The sequence below is a fragment of the Cavia porcellus genome, unplaced genomic scaffold (assembly GCF_034190915.1).
Source record: "Cavia porcellus strain 051 isolate PalLab524CR breed Dunkin Hartley unplaced genomic scaffold, mCavPor4.1 scaffold_1, whole genome shotgun sequence".
Classification (NCBI taxonomy): Eukaryota; Metazoa; Chordata; class Mammalia; order Rodentia; family Caviidae; genus Cavia; species Cavia porcellus.
In genome coordinates this window covers 49,713,151-49,737,152 of record NW_026947484.1, presented here as the reverse complement: position 1 = coordinate 49,737,152, position 24,002 = coordinate 49,713,151, and the positions used below count along the sequence as shown (strand labels likewise).

Below are 24,002 nucleotides of genomic sequence, written 5' to 3'. Positions count from 1 at the left end.
TCAGTGCCATTAATATTTGGGCCTAGAGAATCCTTCGGTGTGGAAGGTTGACCAGGGCTTGTGGGAATCTTTGCAGCCATCCCAGCCTCTCCCGGTAGATGTCAGTAGCATCCTCCCAGTTCTCTTGTCTGGAGCCCCTGCCAAATGCCCCCTGGGAAGCAAAACTGCCCCCCTTCCCGCTAAAAACCGCTGGTTTAAAGTTCTCTGCAACCCGAGAGCAAGTATGTCTGACAGGAAAGGAGAAGATTAAACAGAGTAAGAACCTTTTAACAAACACACATTCCTGAGAAGTTTGTGTACAGGAAGAACTTTTTGTTTACTGTGTTTGGTGACAAGAAGTTTGAAGATTTACAAATACATGACAACCAGGAAATTTTTACCATTAAATATTCATATATCTTTTATAGCTAACTTCAGTAATATAAGCCCAGCTCATCGACAAAACTCCAAGAAATATAGCTCCTTCCACCTCTGTCTCTAGACACAACACGTTCTAAATCTCTTTTATAGCACATGACAACATATATTTTTAAATTGGCAACTAGGAGATTCAAGCTCACAACTAGGAGCAAGATTTTTTTTTTTTTTTTTTTTTTGATAGAGTAACGTTTTCTTTTTTCAAATAGAAGCTCAGGAGGACCCATGCGGAATTTCCTATTTGGTTCACCCAGATAACCAAAAGACAAATGCTAATTTTCATTTTGGGGAGACAGTGAACCAAAATGAATCTTTTACTACCATAGATCCTAATGCATTCATTATCGGAATGGGAACCTATCAGGTTCTGTCCTAGACCCCCGATTTCCCAAATGAGTGTACAGCGGAGGTTAAATAAAAAGAGACAAATTTATGATTTTTAGGGCTCCAGGAGGGTCAAAACCCCTTAATTAAGCTCGAGACTTCAAGGGTAAAGACAAAGGATTCTCTGGATCAGTCCACTTATATTAGGACCAAAGACAAAAGGGCAGAGATCCTGAGGAAAGTGCAGGCAATGAGCAGGACCTTGGGAGTCATCTTCAAGGACGTCTTTAAGTCATGAATCAAGTCAATTCAGTAGCACTGTCTTATCATGAAGACATGGTAGAAGTGAGACTGTAGGAGTAATCTTTGTAGCTGTAGTCTCTACCTTGTTAATTGGGATTGGAGCCAGAGTGCCCACCAGCTGTGGCCTTCTCTTGCCCTTTGAGGTATCTCTGGCCTCACAGGCCACTACAGGCCTCAGCCAGACCAATGATTCATAGAGGTTCACTTACTATAAATCAGCTCCTGTCGCCAGGCAAGGGGCCGAGGCCTAGGACAGACTCACAGATAAACATAGACAGCCAATTAGTAAAATTTAAATCCTGCTCAGAGCCGCTTCGTAGTGGTCTCTAACAGGAACCCTGAGTGCATACATGCCTCTAGCCACACAGCAGAACTGACCGGCTCAGGTGCAGACAGCGTTGGTGTAGAATTCACAGCAGTTAGCAAGCGCCACTGCACTGAACTCCTGGTTTTCCCAAGGACCAGAGAAAGAAGGTGGACTGGTACCATTTGCAGAAGTACTGAAAGGAAAAGCCAGAGAGTCAGTGTGTCAGGAAAAACAAACAAACAAGTCAACAGCACATCAGTAACTGTTACCAGGCAGCAGGAAACAAAACCACAGCCTCAAGATTCATCCATCCACCATGACTAAATAAACTAGATCCAATGAAATGTGTTCTCTCTTTAATACTGGCAGTAACACCAGCAGGAGCTCTGTACCATGTCGTCTACTCCCATGCCCAGTTCCTAACCAAAGCCTGTCTAGAACATTTCCTTTCCAGAGACCTGAGGCAAAATGGATGTCTAGCAATAATCTCCAACAGAATTTATTCCACAAAGCAAGGTAATAATAGCCCCGTGTTTCCTTCTGAGAAAGGAAAACAGCTCAGGCTGAATTAGTATAATTAGTTAGACAAACATCTCTTTCAGAGATTTCAGAGAGTTGCTAATGACCCCCATATGTGACTAAGGAGTCCATTGATCACCATAAGAATACAGTGATCAAAGCTAGGCCAAACCAATGACCTCCCCAGATTATAATTCACCTTTTAACTGGTGGCTTTCTGGAGACATTCTTTTCCTTCGCTACACATTGATAAATAAGCCCGTTTTTACGTTCTGTGAATGCATCACGGTTTTATACATGTAACTTTGTCTTCTCTCAGTAACACTCATTCTGTGTGACAAAGCTCGTCATTTTTTTTTACCATGCCCCTCTGCTCGTCAGTAGCCTCCGCCACAGAGAGAACCCATCACCTGGGCACAGAGGAGCTCGTACCAAAGGTGCACCTGATAAAGGATGAACTGGTCTCTGTCTGTGTCTGCTCTTATGCAGGGTGCTATCAAGGCCCCCTTTCTCCTGCCCCAGAAGGCTCGCTGATGGAAAAGAGAGAAGGGTCCTGCCTCGCTCACCTCTGGAAAAGCTCTCGGCAGCACACCAAGGTCTCATAGGTTCTGTTGGAGAAACTCATGTTCAGGAAGGAGACACAGTCGGCTTCGGCTCCCCTGGGCACGTAGAGGATCCCTGGACACAGAGACACAGATGCCAAGGGGAAGGCTTGACACAGGTTCCTCGAGGCTCCTTATCTTTGCTCTTTTTTCCTATGAGTTCTTGTTTTTATTGGTCCGTGTTCAAGCACCTAATGGGTATATTCCTCGTGGGGAATGTCCATGGACATCACACAGCTTAGGTCTGTGTCTTCATCTCATCACCCTTCCCATTTCCAAAAGATCCACCTTCCTGTTTGATCTTCTCTATCTTTTATTTTGTTCTTTAATTTATTTAGACTTTGTGTTTCTCATAAAAGAGAAACAATGTGATAGTTAAGCTTGTCTGATTTATCTCACTTAACCTTATGGTCTCAAGGTGTATCTGTTTTCTTAACAATGACTCGAATTCACCCTTCCTTATGGCATGGTAGTGCTCCATGGTGTGTAAACACCACACTTTCTGTATCCATTCATCTGTTGGCGGCCATACAGGTTGCTCTCAAGGTTTAGCTGTCATGAGTTGTGCTGCTGTAAATATGGGTATGTGAGGATCATTGTAATAGGATGACTTTAACTCTTCAAGAAAGTATCTAGGAGGGGAATGGCTGGCCCAAATGGAATTTCTAGTTTTACTTTTTGAGGAATCTCCATACCAATTTCCATAAGAATTGTACCAGTTCTTAACTGAGCACTCTGTATACATTTTCTATACATCTAAGGGGTGGGTGGTGGTATCTGTACTCCGAGAGCGAGCTTCCCATGATCCAAGGACAAGATTTTCACTGGAAGACCGCCCAGAGGCACCTACCCGCCATACAGGCACTGATGAAGGACACACAGGCCCCTGTGAGGAGGGCCCTGATCACAACCTTGGACAAGTCATTCTTCCGGTGGGGTACCATTGATGCTGCAGACAACAAAACAAAGTCATGTGATCTCCTCCTCACCCTAACATCAGTTCTATGCCACCAGCTCCCATGTATAAGGATGTGGAGAAGAAAAGCTCAGCAGAGGAAGAGCAACCTCCCACTGACCACCTATGGCTGGCCAGCACTGGCCTAGGTGTGCATTTGGTCCTGAGGCTTCCCCTGACAAAAATAACACGTCTGACTCTCACTATAGTGGCTCTGTGACCATTTCCAAGCTGTCTGAGTCACACAAGGTGCAGGTGGGGATAAATGCCTGCCAGTTGCCAATTGAGGTTTTCATACTTGAGCTTGAACCGAAATTAGATGGACCATTTTGAGCTAATAGACTAAAATGGCAACACTGACCCAAACCTTAGCCAGACGAGTCTTTCACTATTAGCTGGCCTTCTTGCAGCTGACTACCAGGCATCTGAGTTAGAACAGGATAGACAGGTATTTAACAGAAGGGAAAGGATGAATCAGAAGGAAATTATTTCACCTTCAAATTTTTCACTCAGCTCTCAAATAAATAAATTTAATGATTCTACCGCAGAATATGATTTCCATGAAAATGATGTTTCTGCAGGCACTGACCAGCTCCATTTCTAACCTAGATCTGCTGTTTTATGCCCTCACCCCTGCCCACCAGGACCAGCTCATCTTGCTCCTGCTCTTCTGCCAACCGTCACCCACCTTCAGTCCTATCGCCAGCAGCAAAGTAGACTCACTCTTCCCACACTGGGTGACTTTCAGCATTTGATCCAATATTCTATTTGCTGAATCTGTCGTGCAAGTCTGTTGCCCTCATTTATATGTATATGTATGTGTGTGTTTATGTGTTACTAGGGATTGAGCCTGAGACTGTCACACTGAGTCAAACCCCAACCCTTTTTAATTTTTTATTTTGAGACAGGCTCTCACTTAATCACAAAATGTCCAGGCTGAGCTCAAAGTTGTGATGCTCTGGCCTCAGCCTCCCAGAACGCTAGGATTATGGGATTACAGCCAGCTCGTTTGTGGTTTTGATTCCTTGTGCAAATCCCGTTTCTGTGAAGACAACTAGAGATCAGCCTAATTTCAGAATAAAGCTGAGTAGTAAAAAAAAATCTTTACTTACACAGGCACTATGACCAGTTAATGGCAAAACAAACATCATATCATTTTCTCCCTCACAGAAAAATGAAAAAATTTTTAAAAATTTTGTTGCTCGGGGAACTTCGATAACAATAGAAAAAAAGCAACTAAAGTTGAGATTACTAAGGGCTTTTTCCCTAGCCAGATAGCTGGACTGCTTTAGCTCTGGGTTAACTGCAGCCTAAGAGGGCCCATCTCTGTCAGCATCTGTGCGTGTCCCAACTTGTGTTGAGCTGCTGGAATTTCCCACCATAGGAGCTGGGGTCTGGCTGACTTGTCAGGAAGCTGGAGAAAATTAACAACTCACTCAGGCCTCCCAGCGTGATTCCTATGGAACTGAGATTAGCAAATCCACAGAGCGAAAATGTTGCAATGATTTCAGCTTTCACCTAGGGAAAACGCACATAAACAAGTAGATCAGTTCAATCCCCTGTGTGCATTCTCGTGATCGTGATGAAAGCCCCATCGTACTCAGAGCCTCGTGTATACAGAAGGGTCTTGGGAAACAACTGCTTCCTACCATGGGCTTCTCCACTCAACACTGGTATCACTGAATAAAGGCGAAAGATTGAGTGATGAAAAGGAAAAGTTAGAGAGACAAGAGGAAGAAAAAGGAGATCAGGTCATTGTAACTTACTGATGGGTTCCACCCTTGGGAAGCACTGCCAGGGCTCAGCGTGGTGCCTGCCCAACATGGCGCTGGACTGTGCCTCCCTTCAACACTGACTTCCGTGTTCTTCTTCCGAACCGGGAAAAATTGCACTCCCTGCTTTTTGTGCCTGCACCAACATCCCCCCAATCAAGCTGTCAAAACACCACTCTGCCTGCCCCTTCCAAACTCCACCATCTAACAAACTGAATAAAAGCTGGCAGCCTCTTTTGTCTATTCCGAGGGAATCTTGTACTCTGCTGCAGGCCTCTCTTGCCCACAAGGAAGGCCTTTATCTTTTTTCTTTTCTTCACTTTTGCTTTTCTACCACTCCACGGAAAAATCTATCACTTATAAATGAAGAAGGAGGCTTAACTCATCAAAAAAGACTGTCTTCCCTGGACATGGTAAGGACCCAACAATTACACTGCAGGCAGAAATTGGGGCAGAGAACAGGAAAGAAGCGGCACACAGACCTCAAAGTAGCTGAGCAATGGAAGAGGAGGCTGCTGCATACACAGTTCTGCTTGCTTTGTGGTTAGGCCTGCACCACTAGAAAGCATTGCCGTTCCACAGCCAGCGTTTGCATCACATGGTCACTACCACCAAACACCAGAGCCGAGAGCCCAAGCTGTGTGTGCTTCTCGGGATTGTCACTCACAGAAACCCACTGCTTCTCGCCTTCCAGCCACTCTTCCACTCCAGAGAGGCGTTTGTTTTTGTACTGAGACAGCTGCTGATAGGCCACAAACTCATTGGTGAAGAACTTGACTCCCACAATCTCAGCCACGATCCCACAGTCTGCCCAGTCGACACCCATCATGAAGACCATGGGCCTTAGCACGTAGGAGCAGATGACCTGAATGAAACAGAGGTACCCCAGGAAGGTGAAGAACAAGCTGCAACACTCATCCCAAGGGCTTTCTCTGCAGCCTTGGCCCAATCTCTTTCCCTTTCTCCTCCCATGCTTCCTCTTAGCTCACTCTCAGTAGGACACCCCAGTTCAAGCACTATTAACCACAGAGGGACAGTCAACACATTTATCCCTTTACCTGGAAAGTAAGCCCATGTATGTTCACCATTTCCCCCATCCAGGAGAGAACAGCATTGACGAAGGCTAAAATGGCCAGAAAGGCAATCAGGTTGGCTGCTATGTTAGCAACAAGACCAATGGCATCTATGGCTCCACTGCTGGCAGCTTCCAGAATGTTCCTCTCTGTCCTGTGGTTATCGGGCACAGGAAAAAGGTATGATATCTAGAGCCATCTCTGCCCCTCAATAAGGAGAATTTCCACTGTTTCCTCTAGTGCAGGAGGTGGGGACCAGGCCAGGATGAGAGGTGAGCAGGTTCCTCAGTGACCCTAGTCATGGAAGTTACTCTGAAGCAGTATCAGATGTAACTGTCATGAAATGGCACTGATGCATGGCACACAGACACTAGCAGCAGGTGGAAGACCAGACCACAGAAGCAAATCAACAAAAGAAGGCAAGACAAAACCTGGGATCATGTTTTTCCCACAGGGTGATGACATCTTTGCTACCACAGGGCCATTCTTGGGTCTGCATGTGAAAAGGCCCCTGAGACTCACCCACGTGGCAGTTTTAACCCCTCCTTGCTCTTGAACTTGGACTCCTCCACTTCTGGATACACCAGCTTGGACAAGGCCAGAGCACAAGGGGCAGCCATCACAGTGGCCGAGATCAAGGATGGTGCATCAATCTGTGGGGCCAGACCCGGGATGAGTCTCTGCAGAACCCACAGATGGGGGCTCCCTGGGAACCATCATCAGACTGTGCCTACCCCAAAGGATATGAAGGCTCCAAGCACAGAGCCTGCAATGGTGGCAAACCCTCCAGTCATCACGGCATGTATTTCAGACAGGGTCATGTCTGGAAGGTAGGGGCGGATGAGCAGAGGTGCCTCTGTCTAAAACAGAAAAAGGATAGATTCCAAAAGGGTGTGACTCCTATGCCAGCATGCCCACCCCCGCCCAGGAACTGGACCCATTAGACATTTATTCCTCTGGTGTGAGTCCTGTCCTGGTGCAAATCTTATTCCCTGCAGGTAAGACCCAGTGCTGGTGTGCGGGCCCCAAGCTCTGCCTCTTAGGTCTTCCCAGTGTCTGCTTCACAGCCTCTGATCCTGGCTGCTTCTGTGTGTGTTTGTCTTATGGTTTAAACTGTGATGGAAGTTTAAACGGCATCTTTCCTTTGCAGGTTCTCAAGGTCTAAATCCATACATTTACTGAATGTTCATTCTGAATGTTCATAGCATACACTTACTGAGTACACATTAGATGCTTGCAAAGTATTCATTAAATTGCAAAGAACTGACCTAAGTGAACTCCTTATGAAATAATCAAGAGAAACAATGTATATGAAAATGTTATGAATTTATGAAGGCCCAGCTATGTAAACTATGCTATCATGTAATAAGTGCCAACTATATACCTATTTTGGTACTAGCTGTTAAGGATATTCCTATGAATAAGGTGGCTCCTACTCTTAAGAGCTTAAAGTCTAGTAGGGGAAACTAAGCTGATTATGGATCACTTCAATGAAACGTGCAAGATTATATGGTAGAAGTATCCAGAGTACTCTGAGAACATATCAGAAGCAAGTTTCAGCCTAGGGCTGGGGTAGAAAGACCTCCATACTAACTCTTTGTCAGTTTGACCCCACCGTGTCCCACACTGAACTGATCAGCTATTAGCCTGGATGAGTACGTACTCCTTACAGACAACCAGGCATTATGGGGAAGAGTCTGGTCTCTGTACTGAGGCAAACAAGCTATTGCCTCCTTATAGACCCCCAAAACAAGGATCACAGGGAATCATGGGAAGAAACCAAATGTAGATCAAACCCCCTGCTAGATCCTGAAGGGAAATGAGATTTGGACCAGAAAACCCGTAATCCCTGTGCACGAAGCTGAGTCACCATTCAGGTTCAGTGGGCCCAGGAAGATACTAAGAGGCATGAGGGATGGTGACAGATGAGCTGCGTCCTCTTAGGATTTCTGAGCGCTCTTTCGTTGGGGCTCTGCAGTCCCCCAGCACTGCAGTCTTACCGTCCTCGTGTGCCTTTCATAAAGAGGTATGGTTTTCTAAACCTGTTTGCTGCTGAATTCTCAGTTCTCCAGAGAAAAAAAGACTGAAAAGCCTCGGGGTGCTTACCATGCCCACAAAGATGTTCCCTGCCACAGCCAGGGTCTCTGTGGCCGTGGTGCCCATGGTGATCTGCAAGAACCAGGCGATCTAAAAGAACACAGATATCTGCACCGTCAACATGAGCAGGAGTCTTGGAGAACATCTAGCAGAACCCCTCCTTTTCCATTCTACTGATGTGGAAACTGAGGCCTAGGGAGGCAGCGGTCATGAGACCACAGGACAAGTTACCAGCAGAGCCTGGGCCAGAGATGAGGCCTCTTTTTCTACATAGCAAGTACACTGAAACTCAAAGAGGTGGCTGAGCCCAGTGTCTCTGCCCCACAGCTGACCTGAGGCCTGCGCCCACCCCTAGCTGTAGTTTAAAGCCACAGTATCTACAAAAGCCCATGGGTTGAAGGCCTATGGCACTATGGGGAGGTGGGGCCTAGTGGAAGGAAGTTAGGTCACTGAGAGAGTGGCCTTGAAGGGAACACTGGGACTCTGACCCCTTTTCTCTCTCTCTGCTCCCTGGCTTTGCTGCACCGTGCTGTCTGCCGTGATGTTCTGCCTCTCATTGCAGGCCCCAAAACAAAAACACTAGGGCTCCCATGGACTGGAACCTCTGAAACCGTGAGCTGAGTTAAATCAATCCTCCTTTTCAGTGGCCTTTCTCAGACACTTCGTCACAGGAGTGGGAATAGGACTGACACTCCATTTGAGATCAGGCATGCTGGGAAGGGTTTGCCTTTTCACATGGGTTCTCACACTCTGGGTCCCACCTAGGAGCAGTACCAGAGTGTCATCTCCATGCCCTGCACACATCCCAAGAAGAAGGCCCATCTCCTGCCTGGGGTGGGAAGGTGACTCACCTTCTGAACTACCCACTGCACGAGCCCCAGGTAGTATAAAATGGACATCACACTCGCGAAGAAAATGACGATTGTTAAGGACTGTAATGAGAATGGCAAGCAGGTGGTAAGAGCACAGTATATGTACAGTGTGCACTGTGAGTACAATGTGAACCAAGCTCTGGGTTCAGCTCTCAGCATCCAAGAGCATCTGAAACGATGCACTTAAGAATAAATTTTAGATGCATTGCAAACCTACTATTGCACTGATACTAAACCACCAAGAAAATACTTTTGAGACCTTCTCCTCCACCCCTATTTTATACAATTTCAGGATAGGATTAAAGGGCAAAAGATGGATATTGTTTCAGGGCCTAGGGATTTAGCTCAGCAGCATAAGCGCCTGCCTTGCAAGGATATGGTTGTGAGTTTGATCCCCAATACCGATTTTAAAAAAAAAAGGATATTGTTTCCTTTATGGCTGAGTTAAACTTTCTTTCTTAGGGATGCACATTCATTCTCTATGTGCCTGCTCCGCCCCTGACCATCTTTCCTGCCCATAAAACGGTTACGACCAGGGCCAGGGATTTAGCTTAGCAACATAAGCACCTGCCTGGCAAGCGTGAGGTCGTGAGTTTGATTCCCAGTACCAAAACGACAACAACAACAACAAAAACAGTTATGACCTGAAAAGCAAAGACATCTTTGACCAGTTCATCTCCGAAGACAAAACTGGAGCCGGCCACAGTGTAGTCCAGGAAAATCTGAAAGGAGGAAAAAATACAGAAAACAGGTATGAAACCAGGCAGGACATGGGAAGATGGACTCACCTCGTGTGTGATTAGGCCCTCCTTCCATTCCCGGGCGTGGCCTCCCTTTGATGGCTCCTGGCCAGGATATGACCCCAGAGTCACACCTTGAATGGTAGACTCAGCAGACACCTCTCTTTGTTCATATTCTTATTTGTACTCCATTACTCTCTGTTCTTCCCCCACTTATCTCCCACCACCATCATTAGCAGACACAGCCTCATCCTCTCATGTCCCTCAAATCTCCCTTCTCAAGGGTCCTCCAAGAACAAAGCCTTCACACTGAATCTCCCATACCTGAACCTGGTCTCCCAGCCACTGAAAAGCAATGAATCCAGGATCGGTTCTGATGACCAAGATCCCAAAGACAAACTGGAGTCCCAGGCCCCAAAACACTGTCTTCCAAGGCACCTAGGATCAATAAGAAAAGTCCTCTGACATGAGTTACTGACCATTACCTGGCTCGAATTTTAAAATGGGTACATGGACTCTGGGTAGAACCAACCTAGCATGTTAACAGCATCCTAGAGTAGGATGGAATAGGGAGCAGGGCTGGAATACAGCTAGGAAAAATAAGGCAGTAACAAATAGACACGTGCATCCATATGGTTTTTAAAATGTATCCAGAAGTTAGATGATAAACACATACATACATATTCATGTATGCAAATAAACCTCATAAGTCAACACTTTAAAGTTACTATGTGCAGTGCAACCTGATCCTCTATTCTATTTTATTTCCTTATTTTTCCCCCTTTGTTCTGTCTTGCTGGCCTATATCCACCAAACTTACATCAAGACTCACTAATGGATTGTGACCTACAATTGGAAAGTAAGTGACCCTGATTTCTGAAAGCTTTAAAAGTTCACTTAGAGACAAAACTCTTTAAAAGGCAAATTCCAGGACCAGAAAAAAGCAAACAACATAGTTCTACACTTTTGGTAATGAATCCTCTGCATGTATACAAGAAGTGATCAAAAACAAGGTATTACAGGCTGGGGATTTAGCTCAGCAGCAAAGCACCTGCCTGCCAGGTACAAGATCATGAGTTCAATCGCCAGTACCCCCCCAAAGAAAAACCGCAAGTTATTACAGTAACACATACTGCCATTAGCTCCCTGGAAATAGCCACACTTACTTCAAACACTCTTATCCCATCGTTCTTGCCACTTTCTGAAGCAGTTCTGCAAGTCTTCTTTTGGGGGTGTCTTTACCACGTGTAATAAAAACACTCATTGCTGCTGCTGAGTGCTGTCCAGTGGACGGCAGCTCACAAAGGCCTTCCAGGGTGTCCTCATCTGCCTCACTGCTGGACCTGGCACCTTGCAACTCCCCGCTATTCCCCAGTGCCAAAAGGACCGCGAGAACGAGGTGTTTTTAACTTATCCTGAGCATCAAGGCAGCCACACCGGTGCCACTAAAGCCATTCACAAAGCAGAGCTGCTTCAGAATGCAAAACAGCGGGATAAGTGTGTTCAAAGCCAGCGGGAGCCTTCTGAGCGGGGTCAAAGGCAATGTGTCTTTGACTGTAACACAGTTGTTAAAGCTTAAGCTCATGCTGTAATTTTTTTTTAATTTTAAAAACAAAACAAAAGATAGAAATGATATAAAATTTCAAAACAGTAGGAAGCTGACACAAGTATTAATATTGCATAGGGTTATCTTAGAAGTAGTTGTTCAAGTTACAAGATTTAGGCATTAAAAATGATAAAAAAAAATCAAACAGTGAAAGTACAAACTGTTCTTTATGATGAACTTACAGAGATGAGTAGTATAGCTATCTATTTTGTATATATAAACATACACACATATTGATGTGCACCTATATGCATATAATCTTTTCCCTTCTTCCTTTTCTCGTTTCCCCTATCCCAGGTGTTCTTTCCTTTTGAGCACTTTCTTTCCCTTTCATTTCCACAATATCTATTGCACACTTTGGATCTTATTACTCTTTCAGGTTTTTTTTACACTAGGTAAATGATAAGATGTTTACACATGTGAGTCTGATTTATTTCACTTATGAGTATGGTCTCAAATTGCATGCATTTACCTATTAAAGCCTCAAGATTATCCTTCTTTACAGTAGAGTAATACTCCATCGTATAAAAATACCACATCTTTTTTTATCCATCCCACAGCTGATGGTCTTTTGAGTTGTTTCCAAGATTTAGCCATCACGAAATGTGCTTTTATAAACGTGGGTTCATGGTGTCATTTTCCACCACAAGGCGTACTATGTATGCCCCACCCACATACCCACAACTCACTGCACTGTGGTATTTGGAGCCAGCAAAGAGGATGAGGAGAAACATGCAGATCCCCGCAAAGGAGATGAGCTGCTCCGGCCTCTGGGCTGTGTCCAGAGCCAGCCACAGGATGAGGCCGACCAGAGCGGCACCTGCGATCGCCCTGAAAGAGGAAAGCCGAGATCACGTCAGGGCCCAGTGAGTAATGACAAACAATCACCTCTAAATACAGAAGGCGAGTGACACAACTCCAACTCCGTCACTTCCTGCTGACCACACAGAGGACTATGTTTCGAGCACCGTTCATCTAGCAGTTCCCTTGCCTCCCTTCTTCCTTCCTGAAGCTTCTACTCACAAAGTTAGAGAGTCTAACTGGGGGACACAGATCACGTGATTTCCTATTCCTGAAGTTTTCCTATCAATAAAATGTAACACAAAGTTTCATTCTGGAATCTTGCTCCAACAAGAATCAAAATACTAGAACTGCAGGATGAAGAGCAAATGTAGGTTCCTCCCAATCTCTGACCATCCCAAGGGCCAAAGGAAAGGTTCAGGTACACATCAACTACTGATGCTCTCGTGGGTTTTTTGGGTACCAAACACGCTGGATTAGTGCCAGACTGGTTTCTCCATTGGAACATTTCAGTCCTTCAAATCCAAGGGGGAAAAATTAGGAGAGAGATCGAAGGTGAAAACAAAACAAAAAAGCGTCGAGTTCAAGCATGACAGCTCTGGAACAAAACAACAAAAGGCCCTCACGGCGCGCCCAGCGTGGTGGCTCACACTTGTAATCCCAGCACTCAGGAGGCTGAGGCAAGAGGATCCCTGTGAGTTCGAGACCAGCCTGGGCTACAAAGTGAGCTCAAGACCAGCCTGAACTGCATAGAGAGACCCTGTCTCAAAAAGAAAAAGGACAAAAAAAAAAAAAACGGCACTCACAGGTCATGATTGAAACACAGGGCTCTTCTCACTGTAAACCTATTTTACGTAAAATGAAGAAATCTGGCTTCGAGAACCTGTCTTAGTAATGACTAAAGTCACTGTCACTCTGTCTCCCCAGGGTCTAATAAATCAGCGGCCCAACGGGTAGGAGGTGTCATCTCTCCAGCTTATCCTGTTGCAAGCATCCTTCACACCTCCTACCTGTGCGTGCACAGTCAGCTAACACAGGGACCAGATGGAAAATCTGAGAGGCATCCTCGCTCCTGGCTCGGGTTAAAGGCTGTATGCGTGGCATAGTTAGATGAGCTGCTTGGAACCCAGTTTTGGTGAATACTGAATGGTAAACTTGCTCTTAAAGCCCAAAGGATTGTGAGAGACATCGATGGGTGGAGGAACTCTGGAGAACCAGACAGGGGAAGGCATAAAAATATTGACGATCTAAGGGAGACATGGGTGATCACTATCTAACTTGATAACCACGCAGTGGCCAGCCTCCATGCTCTGCTGACTTCACTGGAGAGAAACATGGTTTTGCTCGTTTCTGACATGGTTGCAACATTAAACAGACTTAAATGCTTCTCCAAAACTGAGCCTGTCTTAGCAATGCTGAGACCCAAGGCCGCAAGACTGGGCTGAGCGCCCAGGCATTGCCGTTCGCCTTCCTTCTGCCCTTGGGTTTTGCACGGCCTAGGTGAGGGCCTGAGAGATCCTCCTGGAAGAGTCGGAGGGAAAAAGGAGAAACTGACTGTAGTCTGGCATGGGTCGTGGGGCCAGGGGCATGGAGATTCTTACCACTTCATCCAAAATCGCAGGCGAGAGTTTTTCAAGGGCTCTAGACAGCTGCTTAGTTTTCCACCAAAGAACTTTTTCAGGAAGTGGAGAGCCAGGACTAAGATCACCAGGCAGGTGATGATGAACAAAGCCAGTGCTCTCTGGAAATCCAAGATGCAGGCTGCCAGGAAGTAGGCAGCATAGGCTAAAAAGAGGAGGCACAGAAGATCAGCACAACAGAGCCTCCTCGGCCAGGAGAGCCTAACTGCTCTCTGCCCAAACTCCCAAGGCCACTCCAACTCTCCAGTGTGTCCTGAAGACCGCCTCTGTTCCCGGGTCCCTGGTGAAATCTCACTCTCTCTCGGCCTCTCTCCATCCCTCAGAGCGAGTTCCAAGAGCATCCACCATTAGACTCTTCAAAAGCCATTCGTCTCTTCTTAAAACTTTATCACCCCTGTGCATTAAAACCTTTAAAGGCTAAGCCTGAGCAAAGCCATGTAAATCACGCGGCTGAGGGTGTAACTCCACGGCAGAGCCTGTGCCAGGCCTGTGTGAGGTCCTGGGTTGGACCCTCTCCACCGCCGACCACAACAACAGCAATCATGTTAACAAGGCTGCCATGCCATGTGGCCCTCATCTTCCCTTAGCCACCCCAAAATATAATTTTTGTTGTCACCATCTCAGCTGCTTCTGTTGTTGACATCAAAAGCCGTACATCAACGACAGATTGTTTTAGACAGAGATTTGCAGTCTTTTTAAAACATTTTATATCAGCGATTTTTACTAGTAAGCCAGCAAATACATAATGTATAATACAGGCTTTTCTCATAAAAGACTACAGGAAATTGTGCTCTGCGTGACATCAAGACACTAAAAAAAAGATAAACCCATCTTCTCAGAAATATTTTAAGTCTGTCAAATAACACAGTTTTGAAAATTTTTCTATTGTCAGATTTTACTTGTTCCTGAAGGTGCAATTGAATAAATTATGGTTTGCCTGCAAGGAATCAGGAGCTGTCCATCAAACAGCCTCCAGGTCACTTTGCAAAGAAAGTTGCTTTCCACCTAGTAATCACCATGACACAAGGTGCCATTCCAAAATGATTGTGTTTCTGCCTCCCATAAATCCTTGTTATCTCACCCAAACACAAGAGGCCCAACAGGATCTTCCGGAACAGCCTGGCATGTCTTGCACAGAAGCTTCTTGCCTTAACAAAAGGCTGTACATTCCTCCTGATGAGAACCAGAGTTAAAACACAAGGATCACTGCATCCCATTGGTACGGAATCGCAGGATCTAGATGACCTGGCTGAAGGCACAACTTGTTCTTAGTCAGTGAAGAAAAGTCCTCAGCTGGGGAAAGCTTAGCAGTATCCCAGCCATGCCCAAGAGGCCAGCTTGAAACCTGCTAGGGTGCTGTGCTGCAGGTCAGAGAGGCTCAGTCAGCCTGCACCGTGGACATCCCTGATGGTTTCCTACCAGGGAAGTGAATGGTGGGCAGAGCAGGGATCGCTCCTTCCCTCAGGCACTGCTCAGCCATCCTATTCAGAAGAGGCCAATTCTTCTGAGGGGCAATTTGGCCATCCATGTTTTGGGATGGCACCAATAGACTCTATGCCCTCTGGCTTAGCAAGCTGTGTTCTACCAGTGGAACTCCATGGTGGACCAGGGTCCAGAAAGGCTGAGGTCAGTGTATAGAGCAGGGAGGTCTCGCCTGGCTCCTGCTGGGTTCTCCTGCATCTCATCCATTCAGAAATAGTAACTGTTCACCGCTTCAAGCCTTAGCTTTGTCTGGTATTCTTTGTCCAGTGTTCCACATGTCTTGCATGTACCTTTGCAGCTGTCTGTTTGTAAGCAAAGCCCCATCCAGTTACCCTAACTTAAGTACACCATCTCTCTCCTGCTGGGGCCCAAACTGACACACTAGGCGACTCTGGTACACCGAAGCAAACGCAGCTGAACAAGACCATGGCAAAACGAGGAGGCACACACTGGGCTACGCGCTGATAGAAATCCCAGGCCTAGATAAGAGTTTCGCTGTCATCTTCCGAGTGTAGACCCATCATTTTCTTGGAACTAAAGTCCAGTAGGTACTTTTAGAAACAAATGAACTCTATTCATTTCTGCAAAACCTATGAACAACATGATCCCAGACTTCCAGCTTGGAACTGGGTCTCTGGTTGAAAAAGGAAATTCATAAATAAGAGATGTTCAAAAGCAAAAAGAGAAAACAAGTGTTGTCATTCTTTTGAAGCAGCTGAGAAGCAGTTCATGGAAGCCTGGTCCCAGTACCCTGCACGGGGCAGGGTCTTGCAATACTACCAAGCTCTTTACCCTGTGTAATGGTGCTGTGTGAGCATCAGTGTCTGTGTGGTGTTAGGAGGTGTAACTGGTAGGTGGTGAGTTCCAGTGTCTTAGCTGTAACCTGCTGGGAAGCCTGCATCCGCTGAGAAGTGTATTCATGAGAGGCTGTGCAGGTGCTGACTACTGACAGCCCTGTCGCGCACATGCTTGCTGTCTGCAGCCTCTGGGACAAGATGGGACAGCCTAGCTGAATGTGACATTAGTCAGGTCCAGCACCAAGACGTGTTACTTTTCTTACTGCTGAGACAAAATACCCAACATCCAAAGTTAATGGAAGAAAGATTAATTTGGCTCACAGTTCATAGAGATTTCAACTGATCATTGGCCCTTTCCAAGTCAGGCTGGGCAGGGAGCAGCAGTTGACGGCAGGCAGAAGGTAACAAAAGCAACAGGGGACCTTAACAGTGTCTTTTTGTTCCTCATATCTTACGCAGGCTTCTCAGGGTGGATAGCACTTGTACCCTTAATCCTAGTGCCCTTGAACCTAGCATCGCACCCAGTAGATCCATCCACCTCGGGGGAAAAAAACCCACCTATGACTGCACGAGCCTTTGGGGGACATCTATACACAAGTCATAACAGTGTGTATGCATTTTCTCAGTGGCCCCATTTACAAGATTTGGAAACTCTCCCAAGTCAGGGACAGGGAGCTCTTGGGACTGAAAGGCACTGGGCAGTTAAAATGGAAAACTTGGAGCAGCTTTCAGAGAATCCAGTGCTAGTGACCATGGGCAATGTGGTCTTGGGTGAGTCTTTGTAGTTGTAACGTGAAGCAAAAACTAAAAGGAATGAGTCAACCAGGACCAAAGAGTGGTATGCATAAGGCAGAAGTGGCCACTTAAAAGGGCCTCAAGGCTTTATACTGACAATGGCATGAAAGGGTTTGTCGGAGGACAATGCAGCAGATAGAACCTTGCTGTGAGTTCAGCTGAACTGAAAGAGCTGGTGTGTAGTGCATGGATTAAAAAGCGACCAATGGAAACAGCTTTAGAAGCAAAAGAATATTTGGAATCAAGGTAGAAAAGCCAATCAAGAGGCAGAGGAGCCAGGGAAAGCAGGGCAAAGGCCTAGCAGGTGGGCAGCCAGCTGACTTAAACTGGAGGCAGAGGCCCTGCGTTAGGAAGGAATGGCCCAGGCAGAGGGACCCTAAACCAGAGCGTAGCCAGGGGCCACATTGCTGAGTGGTGGTGGCTGCTGCCTTGGAAAGAGCTCTCCCGCCGGCAGCTCCCACAGGTCTGCCTGATGTACCCAAGTCAGACAGCAGCAGATGTCAGATCTTCCTCACATGGACATGGAGCCCCAAAGCCACAGACAGGGAGAACTCTTGCGGTGGGACTTTGGCAGGCCATCCAAGCCACCCTCCACTGCCTCCTTCCAGAATCTTTATGTCTCCGTGTTTAAGGCAGCAGCAGCTCCGACAGGCAGAGCAGCCTCCCGAGGCAGGTGCTCTCCGGACTCTCCCTCCAGCGGGCTTTTCAGGCCAAGCCCCTTGGTGTAATTCTACAGCAAGCAAACTGTCTCTGGGTTTTTTATAGACAACTTATACCCATTGTGGACTTCCTGTGATACTATGGTTTGCCCCATTTACAAATCTTTTAATGATTTCAGTAGGAATCTGAGGGCTAAGGAATTCTTGTTGCTTCCGCTGCTAATGATAGGCTTAGGCACAAATGGAAAAAAATAGAGCCAGGTCAGAATGGGCCGCCTCTTCCCTGGGAACTGGCACTGATACACAGCATAGGACCTGGACAGCTTTTCAGACTTCCTGCCCCACCAGCCCTTCAGGTCGTCCCTACCCCTCTGACCAGGCAGTCAGAAGAGCCAGCCAATAGGACAATAAGGAGACGCAGTACACTTAGCAGGAGCAGCTGTGAAGCTTGAGGAAGCTGGGAAAAAAATGGTTTTTCGAAGAGGAGAGGCAGATGATAACTTTGTGGCACAGAAACAATCATAGCAAGATTTGACAGAGAAAAGGTGAGTGGCTGTGTTTCCAGGAGAATGACCCAGTGCCAAGTGGAGACAGAAGGGTGAACGTAGCACACGTGGGCTTACTCAGAAAGCCTGCCCACAAAGACAGGGACAAGACACTATTTTACAGGGCTACCTCAAAGCCTCATTCACCATCTTCCCTAAAATAACCACTGGGTTAATGGCTTTGCAAGTTTACAAGCAAGGAAACCTGCCTGCCAGCAGGTGGCAGAGCTGGGATTTAAAACCCAGAGCCACCCTTTCCCCCAAGCTGCAGACAAAAGGCTAAATTTGAGAGGGACCATTCCAGAAACTGAAAATTAGCAGGAGCTAGAGAGTGGAGAAGAGGGAACAGAGAACAGAGAGCCATGCCTGTGAAATGCAGAGACATTCCCACAACGGAGAAGACAGACAAAAGGACTCGATTGCAAGCGGGGAGGGATTTGCTAGGTGTGTGCACCTCAGGGAGGCAGAGAGGGTTGGAGCATCTCCAGAACAGGCAATGATGCCCGAGTGAGCCTCACGTTCTGGAAGTGAGAGTCTTCATCTCTGAGGTCCCAGGAGCTTGTATATGGGGGATGGAGGAGAGCAAGCCTGGGAAGGAGGCAGGATGCAAGGTCTTGTTGGTGATTCACCAGGCGCAGGAAGTCAGACATTGCCTTGTGGATACTGAGAGCCACTGAGCATCTAAACAGAGCAACCCAGACAGGGAAGGGAAAGGGTGCTAAGGTATGTGAGCTGGCTGGGCTGGGAGAGGCAGCTCAGGGGAACAGCATCTGCTTAGCATCTATGAGAGCGGGGCATGATGGCTGGTGCATGCTTATAATCCCAGTTCTCTGGGAAGCTGGACAGGAGGATCACAAGTTCAAACCCAGCCTGGGAAAATTAGATAGTTAATGAAAAGAGAGAGAGAGCCAGTAGGGATGTGGGGGAGCTGACTACAAAGGAGACTAACAGTGAGCCTGCAGACAGGGTGGAGCAAACCAAGGAGGGCGGGGGGAGGCAGAGGCTCAGGGAAGACAGATGGATGGGGAGATGGTACCTGATACAAGGTCCTGGGAGCTCTGCCATTGGCTCTGAGGATGAATTGTCTTGGGTGGTAACGGCCCACCCTCCGCTTTAACACTGATCCTGTCCCTCATAAGACAGCACATGTCCTCTCTGTAGGACACCAGCTCCCCATTCCCTCCCCAGACGTTGGCCTTCTGGGTCCACCGGTGGGTGCATGTGTGGCCCCCAGGGTGTGGTGTTCTTGGTGTAATGGGCTCAGGTTCTGCCTGCTATGGGGCTTTTGTTTGCAATGCCATACACCCCTTTTCTCACGGCTGTACCTCTGGCTGTCAATAAAACACTGGCTGCAGCTAGGGGTCCAAGTCGGGGATAGAGAGCTTGCCTAGCATGTGAGAAGCCTTGGATTTGCACGTGCACACGTGCGCACACACACACACACACACACACACACACGGGCTTGCAAGAGAGGCTAGAAGGTCACTGAGCAGAAGTGCCCAGTGACAGTGGGTGTGCACCAAATGTGACAGGTAGGCTTCACCATCACCCAGTGAAATCATTTCAGTTTCTCGGTGGTGGAAATTAGTTGTACTCAGCTAAGAAGTGTGCGGCAGAGGGCAACACAGAAACAACAAACAAATCCTACCTGCCGGGAAACTTGACCACGCAGGGAAAAGGTATCACAAAGTTGAGGTCAGGCTGATTTGTTCGGGGATAAAGCCTGAGGATGGTTACACACTGGGGACTCATCTGAGGCAGAAGGTGGTGTGAGGAGAGGGCCTTGTGCAGAGGATAGAGAAGGAAGGGACTGGAAAACGGCCTAGAAAGAGCTGGATGTGGTGCTCAACAGGAGAGTGCATGGCTAGCACGTGTGCGGCCCAAGGTGTGATCCCAGCACCGGAAGGAGAGGAGGAGGAGGAGGAAAAGGAGGAGGAGGACATATTGATAAAGAAGGAGAAAGATAAACATGCACACAGGTGCAGATACATTGAAACTGGGGGATAGGGAAGACAATATGTTAATAAATAATAGTAACCGTAGAATGGCATTTATGATATATATGTGAGGGGTAAAATACACGACAACTACAGTACGAAGGCTAGAAGAGAAAAGCTGGAAAAGCAGAGGTGACTCACTTCCCTACTGGATCTCAATCAGTTTTACCTGAGCAATTATACTCATTATCTTATTGGTTGGCCATAATTCTGTCCCACCTCATGTCCACTTTGTGAGTTTCCATCTTGGACCTGCTTTACCTCGTGATTTTACTCTATAAAAGCCCTAGAAAAGACAGGGACTTTGGCAACCCACTCAGGACCCCTTGTGTCTCTCTCAGACAAGAAGCTTTCTTTCCGTCAATAAATATATTCTGCTCTTAACCTCCGTTGTTCCTAAAATTCATTCTTCAACTTTAGAGAACATGAACTCATACCAGATACCTGCTGGGCTGTGGGTTTCTTTCCCGTTTCAGCGTTTGCTCTTACTCCACCCGCCCCAGGCCCTGGCCCCACGGACCTGGGCTCAGAACATCTGTACCTCGGCTGAGGTCTTGGTGCCGCCGGCTTCTTGGCTCCCTCGGGGTTTGCCCCTTCCTCCTATGGGCACAGTAGAACTGGGTTCAGTCGAGTAGCCCTGCCACAGAGGGGGTCAAAAGCAGCCAGAGACCTGTGGCCAGGCGGGAACACCGGTGAGTTACCCAGAGCTCCAGACCCGGGTTCTCGTAGCCCTGCTCCATCCTGGACAGAGCGGCCTCTCTTCCACTGCCTCTGTCCATCTTCTGTGCTCATCTGAAAGACAGGGCCAAAGCCGGAGGGCGAATCATTCCATCTTGCAGGGGTAGTAAGACTTTTTAGGGCCGCTTACTGGCTGGGAAAACTGAAATCTTTAACAAAGTCAAGCGTGGTGGCACACGCCTGTAACCCCAGCACTCAGGAGACCAAGGCTGGAGGATCTGCAAGTTTGAAGCCAGCCTGAGCAACAAAGTTCAGTGTCAACCTGAACTACATAGCAAGACTTGGCCTCAAAAAGCCAAAAGTAAATTAATCAATTTACAAACAAAAAGTTAATAAAATTCTTTTAAAGAGTTGATTTCCTTAAGAACGAGAATGGGGCTGGATGTGGGGGTGCATACCTGTGATTCCAGCACTTTGGAAGGCTGCGGCAGGAGGTCACTTAAGAGTTCAAGGCCAGCCTGAACTACGTCGGGAGGGTCACTTAAGAGTTCAAGGCCAGCTTGAACTACGTCGTGAGATGCTGCCTCAAAACAAAACAAAAAGAACATGGGGCTGGGAATTTAGCTGAGTGGCATAAGCGCCTACCTTGCAAGTGCACAGTCGTGAGTTCAATCCCCAGTATCAAAAAATAAATAAATAAATAAAAGAACAAAAAAACTGATGGAGAGGTGCAGTGTGTGTGTGTGTGTGTGTGTGTGCACTTGCTAGGTAGGCACTTATGCCACTCAGCTAAATCCCAGCACCCCCAGAATTTTAATACAATAAATAATGAAAGGTAGAATTCAGTTTTTTATTGGTTGTAGGCAAGAAAAGGGTAATGAGATAGGAGAGGGGAAATGAAGGGCAGGGAAGTCCCAAGGCTTCAGGACCTGGGTTAAAAATGGCCCTGTTGCTTGGGAGGCTGAAGCAGGAGGATCACTGAGAGTTCAAAGCCAGCCTGGACTACATAGTGAATTCAAGGCCAGCCTGAACTACACAGCAAGAACCTGGTCTCCAAACAGACAGACAAAGACCCTGTTTACATCTTCAAAGGAAGGTTCTTGCCGGGTGTGATGGCTCACACCTATAATCCCAGTCCTCGGGAGGCTGAGGCAGGAAGATCACTATGAGTTCAAAGTCAACCTGAACTACATGTGAGATCCTATTTCAAAAAACAAAGAGAAGCAGGATCCAGCGACACAGCTCCATTTTCCCAGGGGAGGACCCACTGCACTGGACTAGGTAAGATGGAGACCGAGAGAAGAGCTGAGAAAACCCCAGCTCCCAACACGCTGCAGACAAAACAGACAACCAAGCTTTCAGCTTCCTGAGTGCAAAGCACCGTAAGGAAGGCTGCGTGCAGACCCATGGGTGTGAACACCCCTGATGGGGGCAGACAAGGAAAGTTTTAAAACAAACAGAAGCGCAAGACACTCAAGCAAACACCTGTGCCTGGAGATAAGCAACCCTAACACAGGACTTGTCATGTTTAGGAGACGGGTTGGTGCCACGCCATCTCCTTACCTGGCAGAAACTTTCCATCTTTTGGAAATCGCTTTTAAAAACTGTGGTCTCTTCCAACATTCCGACTGCAATTTCCCTAAGCATCCGGTACCCGGCTTTTATGGTGTGGATGAGAGAACAGAGCTACCTGGATCTTGTCTCTCTCTCTCTCTCTGACCCCTAAAGAAAGCCAGCAAATCAGGGTCCTATCTGTCCTGCCCTTGCTTACCCCAGCCAGCGGGATCCGTAGGCGCCTCCTCAGCCACTAAGGACCCTCTCAGCTGTGCAGGCTGGGCTGCAGATCCATCCTGGCTGGGCTCCTGTCTTGTCCCCTCCTCCTCTGCAAGCCTTTGCTCCTGTAGGGGAAGGCGATTCCCAAGTTAATGATTTACAGGCTCTTGGGGCTTGCCAGCAGGTCTGAGGATTCCCCAAGAACTTCTGCCGGGCTCACTGTGCCCACTGCTGTTCCAGGAACTGGCTTGTGCATAAGGGAAAGGGCTCTGCACTCGGAAGCGCAACTGTTCGGGCCGAAAGACTCCTGGGAATTCCGTTATCGATCCATTCAATCAGTGTTGTGAATATTTGCCACAGGGTAGAAGAGGACAGACAAAGAGACAGATCCACAGGACTGGGTGGGTGATGGATCTGGCAAAGAGAGAATGAGTGAAAGGAGGGAAGATAATTTTTCAAATTGTCAGGGACTAGGGTTGTGCAGAGCATGTGTGAGGCCCTGGGTGCAAACCTTAGCATCTGCACACTCACACACACACACACACACACACACTCTCCAAGTGATCTTGTTTCCCGCTACTTCTACCCTCCAGTAAATACTCCCCTGTATGCTGTTCCCTGAACACCCCAGCTCCCTGGTGCCCTCCATTAATGCTGTTCCTTCTGCATCTGATACCCATCCTGATTCACCTACCTGGCAGCCGAGTTCTCTGTCCCAAGGCCACCTCTCCAATAAGATGCTCTGTCGAAGGAGACCTTGGACTTATTGCTGAGCTCCTACCCTGCAGCATCACTGTGGAACTCGTCCCACTACACAGGTACGTCCTGGAGCCAGCGCCACAGCACCCTGGCTTAGAGTATTTGGTACTAGGTGATGAGTCCATCACCAAAACAAGGACACCTACTTCTGGTTCCCTAGTTCCTTGTGCACACACACACACACACACACACACACACGTGTGCATACACACACACTCACACTCCCTCCCAGAGAAAGCGTCCATTGGATCACAGGCTGGGCTGTCCCCCTGGACCCTGGTCTTCCCTGTCCTGTCTGTTGTTATCTCACAGGATTAGGGTGAAAATTAAGTAATTTAAACAAAAGAAAAGACCTGGAAAAGTGTAGACGATCTTGTCACTGTGGGATAGTACGAGAGCCTGCTAAGGGACCCTTGGGAAAACAGAATGTGGATGTTGAGAGCTGATCTGCTCACAGACCTTTGCAGGCTGACGTCTGTCGCTTCAGTG

The 24,002-nt window shown here is 47.4% G+C and overlaps 1 protein-coding gene across 2 annotated transcripts; it reads right to left on the bottom strand.

Annotated features, from left to right (window-relative positions):
- Positions 1–291: 291 nt before the first annotated feature.
- Positions 292–22,872, bottom strand: Slc28a2 (solute carrier family 28 member 2). 2 transcript variants are annotated; one of them, XM_063248081.1, is made up of 19 exons: positions 22,753–22,872; positions 21,440–21,561; positions 21,005–21,095; positions 20,845–20,903; positions 15,110–15,201; positions 13,990–14,173; positions 12,277–12,418; positions 10,306–10,419; positions 9,886–9,963; positions 9,221–9,301; positions 8,379–8,459; positions 7,007–7,132; positions 6,795–6,925; positions 6,258–6,426; positions 5,867–6,064; positions 4,864–4,945; positions 3,323–3,421; positions 2,437–2,548; positions 292–1,544 (listed from the first exon to the last, which is right to left on the bottom strand). In XM_063248081.1, the coding sequence occupies exons 3-19, from the start codon at positions 21,080–21,082 to the stop codon at positions 1,427–1,429; spliced, it is 1,944 nt and encodes a 647-aa protein (XP_063104151.1). In that variant the 5' UTR covers positions 21,083–21,095; positions 21,440–21,561; positions 22,753–22,872; the 3' UTR covers positions 292–1,426. The 2 variants fall into 2 exon arrangements, with proteins under 2 accessions (XP_063104151.1, XP_063104159.1); XM_063248089.1 differs by lacking the exons at positions 292–1,544; positions 2,437–2,548; positions 3,323–3,421 and adding an exon at positions 4,290–4,469.
- Between the last annotated feature and the right edge of the window lie 1,130 nt (positions 22,873–24,002).